At 35.5% G+C, this 11,150-nt stretch overlaps 1 protein-coding gene across 3 annotated transcripts; it reads left to right on the plus strand.

The window, feature by feature from the left end:
- Positions 1-1,390: 1,390 nt before the first annotated feature.
- Positions 1,391-10,451, plus strand: tmem240a (transmembrane protein 240a). Of its 3 annotated transcripts, none has more exons than XM_067446199.1 (5): positions 1,391-2,012; positions 2,198-2,388; positions 4,606-4,814; positions 7,789-7,827; positions 9,342-10,451. In XM_067446199.1, exons 2-5 carry the CDS (start codon positions 2,297-2,299, stop codon positions 9,494-9,496), a joined length of 495 nt encoding a protein of 164 aa, XP_067302300.1. In that variant the 5' UTR covers positions 1,391-2,012; positions 2,198-2,296; the 3' UTR covers positions 9,497-10,451. The 3 variants fall into 3 exon arrangements, with proteins under 3 accessions (XP_067302300.1, XP_067302298.1, XP_067302299.1); XM_067446197.1 differs by having other exon boundaries at positions 1,393-2,012; positions 2,282-2,388; XM_067446198.1 differs by lacking the exon at positions 7,789-7,827 and having other exon boundaries at positions 1,402-2,012; positions 2,282-2,388.
- The last annotated feature ends 699 nt before the right edge of the window (positions 10,452-11,150 follow it).

An 11,150-nucleotide genomic window follows, 5' to 3' on the forward strand; every position in this document is an offset into this window, starting at 1 on the left:
CAAATCAGCATATTAAAATGATTTCTGAAGGATCACGTGACACTGAATTCTCATAGAGTAAGGATGATGAAAACTCAGCTTGGGGTTATGAACTGCATTGTTTTATTTTTTTATAATGTTTCCTGTGGTGCACTTACTGTATAATGTTAGTATTATTTTTACATCATAAATTGTCATAATTTAGAAATAAAATAAAAATCCTTCACTGATTTTACCCTCTGATTTGAATGCTCTGTTTGAAGGGGCCTGTCTGCTGTGAGACTTCAGTGTAAACGCCCACTTCTGTGATTGGCTGAAATTTTTGTATATTAATTAGCATATTACATGTGTAACTTTCTCTGAAACTTTTAGCACTTTTTTACTATTACAGCTCTCAAGGTTAACTAATTGTGTAAAGTGTTGGTTGTAGCATTATATTTAGATCTGGCATTATATTTAGATCTGACATTATATTTAGATCATGACATGAAAAGTTGTAGTGATGAGCATTGTAGCTGAATGCAGCGATCACTGCAACTAGATTCTGCACACTAATGAATGTCATAACTAGAAGTGCAAACACAATGTAAATAAGATATTTGTTGATTTTGGGAGTTTTGGAATGAGTATGATGATTGACATCTCCAGTTATTGCAAATTCTTTGATCACTTTCTATATGTAATTTATTCACAGTTTAAATAACAGATTATTTTCACATACTAAGAGAAACAATATGAAGTTTACTGCCACTCACTGGTTTGATTTACTAGCACAGATAAGAACATCTGACTGTACACGAATCATATCAGAAATCCCTGGTCATAGATAGAATTAACACAGCATGTTGTCCCATTACTGTCAAGTCCATATCGTAAAAGTCTGTTTGCAAAGCCTGCACCAAAATTGTGACTAATTTACCAGAGAATCCACAGTGAAATGTATTGCATACAAATAATAATAATGCTCAACTGAGAATATTCACGTGGTTGAAAATAAATAAAATAACCACATTAATAGCATTATTCTTTTTAAGTTGAGTGATCCTGAATTGCTATTTTCTCCTCCTTATGATCTCACTAACACGTCAGTGCCTGGGGCCAAAGTTGCAATGATGAAGGCTTGGTATCAATATAAACTGTTTTGGACTAAAAGTAAGTTTTCAGTTCTTTAACTTGCAGGATATTCTTATAGTTTGATGACCCTATAATAGGCCTATGTCAAACACTCAAGGGAAATTTGATTTCTCAGTTCATTAAAAATATAAAATATAAATAGCCAATAAAACAATAAAACAATAATTGTATTTGTAATAATATTTCACAACAGTGTTTAACTGTGTTTTTGGTTAAATAAGTGTAGCCTTAAGAAGAGACTACTTTCAATAACATTTTTAAAAAAAGTGTTTAAAACTTCCTTATTAATAGTCTAAATGTTAAATTGGCTTGCCACAAATAGTGTGGCGATCGCAGCAGATATCTAACGCCGACTACACATTTCTTCAAATAAAGCCTTGACGACGAATCACGGGTCTACTAGATGTCAACTACCAGACAGATATATCAGAGAACTAGCTGACCCTGGCATTGGTCGTTTTCGCAAGACATTTCCAGCGGCGTCGGAACGCGAAGGAAGAGAGAGGCAGTAGCATCAGTAATCAGACTAGGACGCGCTCCTCAGCTCCCTCCCAACCGCACGGCTGAGGCGGATTCAACTGCAGCACTGGGGGAACGTATCGCTGGATGTGGGTGAAGACTGTGCGAATGCGCGTGTAGGCTCATACGCTGGGATAGCGAGATCTGGTCATCCTAACCCTATGCGCCTTAAGAACACTTCCCAATCTGGCGGGTTCAGGACTGAGGCAGGTGTAGCGGCGAGGGCGCATCCATGAGCGTCTTCTCCCGGGACGGCATGTTTTTAGTTTAACCGGATTTGTTGAATAGACTGAGGAAGAGGAAAGGCGAGTTCGGAAGTTTTGATGCATATGATCACAACCACCATGATTTTTATGATCCTCGGTGCTTCAGTTGTCATGGTAAGATCTTTAGTCTGTCTAAGCACTTCGTAATTGTGCATTTCTGTCATTTTCAAAGTGAAATCGGGGCTTAATGAGAGTGTGGACTGCTGAAAGTCCATTTAAAAATCTCATTAAGACAGCACAACCGTACTTGTGTCTATTACTGGCTGATGTGGAAATGTAATGTGTATTTTCCCCTGCAGTGGTCACAGTACCAGGTCATGTAGCGGTTGCTGTGTTCCAATACTGCTTGTCATGTCCCGGTTGACTCGAATGGTTCTTTGCAGGCGATAGCGTGTTTAATGGACATGAACGCACTCCTGGACCGCTTTCACAACTACATCTTACCGCATTTACGAGGGGAGGACCGCGTCTGTCATTGCAACTGTGGAAGGTAAAAAATAAATTAAATAAAAACGTTAGTAATGAATTGAATTCTAGCACGAGATCCAGAAATTGACAGGTTCCCCATCTACTAACAGCTCATAGGCCTGAGCCCTTCTCCAGCCTCCGAAACACAGTCTTCCCCATTTCATTTCATTTATCCAAATGGAGATTGTCACATTAAGGCCTTATATGTGTATTCGTGGGGTTTGTGTCATAATTTGGGCGTAATTCGAATGGTCTGTCAATACTGAGCAGTTACTGTTGCTTTGCGTCGGTGTTTCAGTATGAGAATTCTGCTTGATTTTTCTTTCTGCGTATCAAGGTGTGATTTTTCTCCAAGCACAGCCAGGGATGTTGTTCTTTTGGTTCGTGTGTTGGCCACACAATTACGTTAGTATTATTGAAATGAAAATGAGATATCTGGGATCTGTTGAGTTAAGGCATATTGATAGTAAATGTAGTTTTGTGATGTTTAGTTTAATAATGTACATAATATATAAAACATAAAAATTTTTATACAGACAGATAGTCTATATTTTGTGTGGATTTATAAGATTTATACCACCCATGTATTTATTTATTTTCATACAGTCTATTTGATATTTTATAGAATTACAAAGCTAATATACCCCATGTTTTTCCTTTTTCTATTAATTTTTTGTTTTGTTTTGAATAGTACTAAAGCTTGACTTTTATTATCGTTTGCACAACAGTTTCTGTTCAAGCTACATCTGTTGATTACAAGTTGTTGATGTAAGAACATCTGAGGGTAGTAAATTAGGTCAGATCATAATTTTTCTCAATAGATGTGCATGTTTTATAAACTAAGTTGGTGGAGATTTGTTAATCACAGATTTAACTTAATGATTGCATGTATACACTCTAAAAAATGCTGGGTTGTTTTAACCCAATGTTGGGTCAAATATGGACTAACCCAGCATTTGGGTTGTTTTAATCCTGCGGTTGGGTTAAATATTTGATTAAGACAACCCAATCACTGGGTTAAAACAACCCAATTGCTGGGTTAGTCCATATTTGACCCAACATTGGGTTGTTTTTTACCTAGAATTTTTTTAAGTGTACCTTCTCTTTCCAAACATAGAGTAGCCTATTCTGTGTCACATATCAGGACCAAGAGCATTATAAATGGGTCATGGTCACTGAAAACCTGCTTACTGTCCTTGATATTTGCAGAACATAGCATAAATCTTGTGATTTTTTAAAACAGATTTAAACAGAGTAACCATATTGTCATGATTTGTGTTGATCAAGACAAAAAATAGACATTCTCTAGTCTAATAGACATGCATAACTCGTCAATGTGTCAATCTGTAAGTCTGACATCTGCATATCTGTATATTTCTGTCTACACTCAGACAAAAAAGGTACAAAAGCTGTCACTGGTGGTACCTTTACAAAAGGTACACTTTTGTTCCTTTAAGGTAATAATATGCCCACTTTATGAACTAATATGTACCTTTAAGGAACCAATATGAACCCTTTATGTTTTTCTGGGAGTGTATCAATATCAAATGTGCAAAAATAAGATGTCTAACTTGTAAACTTCACATAACATGTAAATCAATATCTGTATGGCTTGCCTTTTTAAAATGTTGTCGCTAGTTTTATTCCTCTTAATTGTTTGAATTGTGAGTGCAAACTAATTACTGGACATGTTTAAACTCTTCCGTAACATAAAACAAAAATAAAATACATTTATTTGATGTATTTTGCTAAGGACCACAGTTGCATGTACGTTACAAACTTAAAACAGCTATCATGTACAGTCATTTTTTTATTACAAAACCAGATGTAGAGTTACCCATAGTCTTTTTTTAACTCTAATCTAAGACACTTCCTTTTAATTCTGTTGAATTATTAAATTCAACTTTTACGTATTTTCCCATAGATATCCATAAACATCACAGCACAACAACTACTGTATTATTTGTAACCACTGTGTGCCAACCATGTTTAATGCATGTATGTTCCAAGACAACAAACCCAGCTTGACTGAGCTCATGTGGATCCAAATAATATCAGTATAAAAAACGCTGGTTTTTCCACCCTGCTGAGAGCGTTATTAAAGCAACTTTTGTGTAATAATGTCCTCATTTTCTATCTCCCAATTTATTGTTTTCAACAATACTTTTATTACATTATGTTTAATGTCTGTTTGCCTGAATGTAAACCTCTAAACAGAGTTTTCCCCTCTCTGCCTTAGACATCATGTTCACTACGTAATTCCATATGATGGAGACCATTCGCTCGTGGATTCGTCTGAGAATTACTTTGTGAGTGACAGTGTGACCAAACAGGAGATGGACCTCATGCTGGGGCTGTTGCTGGGCTTCTGTATCAGTTGGCTGTTGTTGTGGCTGGATGGAGCTTTGCACTGTGCTGTGAGGGCCTGGAGAGCCAGTCGTTATTATGGTGAGTGGGAAGAACATTGTAACCAAGAGTGTATGGAGAGCATACATGTGGATAGATGTAAAGGACAAAGGATATGCTTGTAGGAGCTATGCAGACCAGGATTTGGTTACTTAATTATAGCTTAACGCAAGTGAGTGTTAATGCATTTCTTTTTATGCATCAAAATCAACTTTTCTTCCTTTACGTGAACATTTATTTAATGTTATAAACAAAAAAATTTACAATTATGTTTTTTGTTTATTTGTTTAGCGTGATCATTTTGAGGTTGAACGTGGTTGAGTGTAATTTGCTTGGTAAATGCCATATTTTATGTGCAAGTGTATTCAGTACTAATACTGTATCTCAAAAACTAAAGAATTGACGTCAAACACTTTACTGTTAAGAACAAGTGCCTTAAATGTTAGTGGCAACATGAACACTGCTTGTGCTCATACAGCTAATAAAGTACATTAGCTGTGTCTCAAAGAGTTCAAATACTAAATGAACGAGGGTAAAAACTGTAAATTTGAATCATGTAAGTGTTTTTTTAATAGTATACATTACCCAATCAGCTGATCTTACTAAATGATTTGCAGTTGGTGTGTTAGAGTGACACTATGGATTTGTATGGAATTAAATCCTTATACATTTCTAAATCCGTTTTTAAAATGTGTCCCACTGTATTGGTTTTATGTTAATAAACATGTTTTTTCCCAAACACTCCCAAAATTCAATTTTCTGACCCCAAACATTTACACACCTGCATTTTTCATTTTCATAAGCTGTCAGCGCACCCCTTCTGCCCTGTTATTATCACCCCCAGTAATGAATGTATTAAGATGAAGACTGTGGCTGCAGAAATTAACAGCAGGTTTTCACTCAATGTAACTGAATCTCAGGCAACACAGCAGTTGTTTATAACAGTTGTCTGTGGTCCTTTGAGAGTTGAGAGGTATTAGCTGTGGCATAATGTGAATAGTGCTTTAAAATGGAATGCTTTTAGTTTTAATATGATTCGATGATATTCACGGGATGAACTTGTATACAGTATATAACTTATATAAAGAGGGCCTTAATCCTTTATTACAATTATTATATACTTATACAATCAATTCCCACCTGAGAGAATACAAAATCTACATATACTAATCATAACAAATACCCATCAAATAAAAAAGTCCATACACATTGAAATCAAATAATTTACAAAAATGTGCAAACTGTAGATTCCCAATAGCCATTTAATACCGAAAGTCATGTATAATTCTGGATTTCACTACATTAAGAAACACAATTTGTAAATTGCTTCTTGAATTTCATTCAATTCATATTTTGCTATGAATGAATTGCCTTTTTTGTATCATAAATTGCCATTTTTCACTTTACCTAAATGGCAATTCAGCAAATGCCAACAAATGTATTTAAAAACACAAATAAACATTTCCAATGAAAAAAGACAGAGAGGGTGATTATAAAGTGGTCACTGCTTACAATGGCTTAAAGGCACAACATGTAAGATTTCTGGATTAAAATATCCAAAAAACACTAGAACAATGTTATATATTTTGTTGAAGTGTTTACTTACATTATCCCAAATGTTTCCAAAAAATTTTAAATCCAGAGAAATAAGCTATTTTAACCAGGGCGCGGGCCGTGTCCGTGCGTCGCCTATCAGTGATATCATACCCGCGTTACCCTCGAGTTCCGCTTTATTTTGGAGAAACCATGGAAACACCAAAGACGCATTAATATAGTTTGTGTATTATTAGACCGGTAAGGAACTGTTTGGATACATTCATTGACAGAAAACTAATCATTGTTATATAGCTCAATACTGTTGTCTTGGTACTGTCAGGACCACTATTGTCAAAGATTATAGACAATTATCATATAGTTTATATGGTTCTATTTTGGACCAGAACTCCCTGCGCATCCATGCTGCCTAGCTTGGAAAAGAGCAGGGAGAGCAGTGATAGGGTAAACAGAACAGAAGCAAAAATATATTGCAGATAGCATAAATGTCAATATTCAAATCTACAACCTAATTCGGGAATTTAGTCTGATTCAAAGGGAATCAGAATGGCAAATCGTGATTGACAAGAGGAGGAGCTGGGGATGGAGGAGGGTAATTAGCTCCGGAAAAAAGCAATAGCTGCTGATAGTACTGAAGGAGCTTATGCATGCACCATCGTATTCCTACAGGTAGACATGATCAGCTGACAGTCAGCAGATGCGAGCTTAACTAACTTGACCTGCCAGAACTAGCGCTATACGCTTGTTTTCATGATTTACCGCGAGTACTATGTTTTACCATGCCTAATATCGATCTAGCTTACTGCAGTGTGCAACAAGTATCTCATAGTAGATAAACGCACAGAGAAGCATTTTAACATAACTTTCAACACCCTCAAATAATGTATCTTTGATAAAACAGAGATGCACACGCATGACCGGAAAAAGCGGAAGTGATCGTCTGCGGCATAATAAAAGCGCTGCGAAAACCAGGCGTCATCAACCGATGCCTCATATTGTAGCTTTAATAAAATAAATAATACATGTGGACATGAAATGTGTAGGTTATTTGAGTTTAAAATTATTGAATAAAATTACCTGTATATTATCTTAAAGCTTCCGCTAAGATTAGAACATATCGGACCATGGAATTCACAGATTGACCAATCAGTAATCCAGAGCGCTGTGTTCAACATATTATTACAATTCACCCAAAAATAAAAATTCTGTTCATTTCCTTACCCTCATGTCATTCCAAACCCATAAGAGTTCTTTGAAACACAAATGATGTATATGTTTTCATGTGAACAAACGCCTAAATTAAATCTGTATCTCTACAAGACTTGGATTAAACCGCTCACTTTATATAGATTCAACACCTTTACGATCTTTTTGTATCTTCTAAGTTTTGGTTACTATGACTTTCATTGGAGGTACAGAAAACTCTCAGGTTTCATTACAAATATCTTAATTTGTGTTTCAGAGGTTAACCAAAGTCTAATGGGTTTGGAGCGACATGAGGGTGAGTAAATGATGACCGAAAGGTTCTTTTTGGGTGAACTATCCTTTTAATTCAGCCCCCAAAGAAAAAATATATTTGTTAAAATATATATATATTTGAGTAGCACAAACACAAAATGGTATCTCCATAGGATCATATGACTTAGTGAAAAAATACTGGGGATACCCCTATAGTAAAGCACACCACAGCTGTGAAATTGTGACGTTGATGGCAGGTCAGCCTCATTTAGCCTCACCAAGATAGGGAGTGAAGGTGAGGTTGATGGAAAGGAAGGTGGGAGAGAGATGCTGTCATGCCCCCACCCCCACCAGCACACACACACACATACTTGCACCCTTGCACTGTGCGAGTGCTATAAATAGACAAAGAGCAGCTGGAAAGAGAAGGCAAGTTGGCGAGACGTGTAAGCGTGCAGTCATACTCACACACACACACACACACACACACAACACATATACAGTGCACTGAAGCACATACCTTAAGTTTTAGCTCCCATTTCCTATTTTAGAAATGCTTTGACTATTTACGGTTATTCTTTACCTCCTTAATCATTTTCAGCTCAGGAGTAATGTATCTGCTAATTGATTTATATCGTAATAAATAAATAAATAAATAATATATTTAGATTTTATTAGATTTTATACTTTACATTTTATAATAATTTGGTCAGATCAGGGGTAATGTAGTTAGTAATGTTTAAATGTTATTTCTTCATATATTTTATATTATTTTAATAATACTATAGGCTGTATATATATATATATATATATATATATATATATATATATATATAAACAATATTTTTGTTTATTCAGAAAAGTAATAACTATAATAACTGATTTATATTAATATAAGAAATATGTTAAATAAATAATGAATTAAAAATATTAAATACATTCATATTCTTATGAAAATATTGTATATATTTTACATTGTATATAGGCTATGTATAGTTTAATAATAAATTATTTTAGAAAACATGTATCTTTTTATATATATTATAATTAAAATGCTATTAATGTAAATGTATGAATAATATGCCCCTTTCTTTTGTCTAAACACAATAATTACTGCATCCCTTTAATATCCATAACCAGCTCTTCCTTTCTTTTGATCCAGCTATAAGATTTCAAAAACCCTTATTCACCGTCTCTTCCTCTGTATACCCTTCACGACAGTCCTAGTGGATGGCATACCCGTGGAATGCTATAAATAACCCCCCGCTCCCCCATCGCCTCCCTTTCACACACACTGACACACTTCCAACAGGGCTAGATGTGAGGGGCGGGGCTGTCTGAGGAACTCTCTGAGGTTTCGTTATACCTCTACCCCAGTCTCCGCGTCTGGACCCACATGCTGTTTCCATTAACACGTTGTGTAGACATGCTGGTTCATTGTAAGATGTACATTTTCTTTGTCCTTTTCTTAACCATCTCATTAGCTTAGTTATTACGAATGCTAAGAACACCACTGTTTGACTGATGTTGACACGTTTTTCTCTGTGCCGCTCACAGATACCCCTTCCTGGTCGTGGTTGCCACAGTTCTGCAACCTTCGGGACCTCCGTAGACGCGCACAGCTTCGGCAACTGGAGGATTCCAGCGGAAACATGGTGCACATCAAGCAGAAGCTCTATCACAATGGTCATCCCAGCCCCCGCCACCTCTGACTTTAACAGCAGTTTCCCCAAAACTGCTCCATTACCAGCTGCTGCCTCAGAGACCCACTTTTAATTGTTCCACTACATCTTTTAGACCTTCAAGAACCACTCAAGTATTTGCCAAAAGAAGAAAGAAGATTATCATTGCCGATATGCTGATCTGTGTCCACGTTCGCCACATTTGGCGGATGGTTTAGAAAGGGTTTTTTCTGTACAGGCATTGTTATTTTCAATTGCTGATTCTAGGCATGCACTTTTAGAATGGGGGAGGATGCAAGAAATGGTTTTATGAGACACTGAGAGTCAATTCATGTTTCTTCCTTGCTTTTCCCCTCACCTTTTTTAGCTTTTTCATCAGGATATGACGTTTTGGGAGGGGGGTGATAAGTGGGTGGGTGGGAGGTTTAGAGGTCATGGTTTTGTGATGGTATATAGTTAGAGATTAATGATCATGTAAATAGTTACACATATTGTTTTATGGGATTTAAATGAACACGGGCGTAGGAGGTAACTGTATAAAAAGAGAGAAAAAACATAAAGAGGAAAGAATTTTGAATGCTGATGTGATATGTGAACTTTTTGGATGGATGAAAAAGAGATCACTCGGTGAAAAAAAAGATTGATTAGCTTTGTTACTACGTGAATTAAATGAATGTATTAATTTTATCTGTAAATAAAGGAGAGTGCAGGAAGGTTGAAATGAGCGGTCAGGGCTCTTTTTGCTGATTTGAAAGTCATCTGTCATATGTGAGAGAGCCGCTAGCACTTGCCTTGTCTTCCCTACACTGTGTCCAATAGCCCTTCCAGGTCTATGTTTAAACTACTCCATACTCAAACAAGAACAACCAGCCTGCTAGCACAGAGAGCCCTGACCCAATTTTCTCTTCCTCTTTATGTCCAGACATTGCTGTTGTGAAGATAAAATGTCTGTTTTATTAAAAGTGCCATTGAAGCACAACAGTGACCCCTAGTTTTGGGATGTGTCATTTCTCAACGACTGAAGGTGTACATGCATGGGACAATCAAAACACCCACGCTGTCCATTCCCAATATAAAAACAAAACAGTTTTAACATTTACGATATGTGCTCATATTCATACAATAGTAAAATGTCAAACTAAATATTGTATGGCAGACAAATCCCGTGGATGAAACTCAAGAAAACTGCTGAGTTTAATGGAGATATAATGCTATATTGGTGAAAAAAAATGTACCATGACAAAATAACAGATACATTTTATGAACAACTGATATAAATTAAGGCTAAATAAAACCAAACACCATATAGAATAAACACAATCTTCTGAATATGCAGCCACCTAGAAAACATAAAACAAACATTTTATATATATATATATATATATATATATATATATATATATATATATATATATATATATATATATATTTTTTTTTTTTTTTAAATAAGTATTAGCAAGGCTGTATTTACTTCATAAATGCAGTAAACAGTAATATTGTGAAATATTATATTCAGTCTTCAGTTTCACAAGATCCTTCACAAATCATTGAAATACTTATTTGGTGCTTTTTTTTTTTTTTTACTTTTTATTCACCAGAATTCACACAAAAAATATTCAGGAATAAATTGCATTTTAAATATTAAAATAGAAATCAGTTATTTTAAATTGTAATAATATTATTA

Source organism: Pseudorasbora parva, chromosome 6 (assembly GCF_024679245.1).
Source record: "Pseudorasbora parva isolate DD20220531a chromosome 6, ASM2467924v1, whole genome shotgun sequence".
Taxonomy (NCBI): domain Eukaryota; kingdom Metazoa; phylum Chordata; class Actinopteri; order Cypriniformes; family Gobionidae; genus Pseudorasbora; species Pseudorasbora parva.

Coding starts and splice junctions, on each gene's coding strand:
- tmem240a (XM_067446197.1), top strand. CDS start 1,956: ATGCATATGATCACAACCACCATGATTTTTATGATCCTCGGTGCTTCA. Junction 2,013..2,281: donor TCGGTGCTTCAGTTGTCATG/GTAAGATCTTTA, acceptor GGTTCTTTGCAG/GCGATAGCGTGTTTAATGGA. Junction 4,815..7,788: donor GAGAGCCAGTCGTTATTATG/GTGAGTGGGAAG, acceptor TTTGTGTTTCAG/AGGTTAACCAAAGTCTAATG.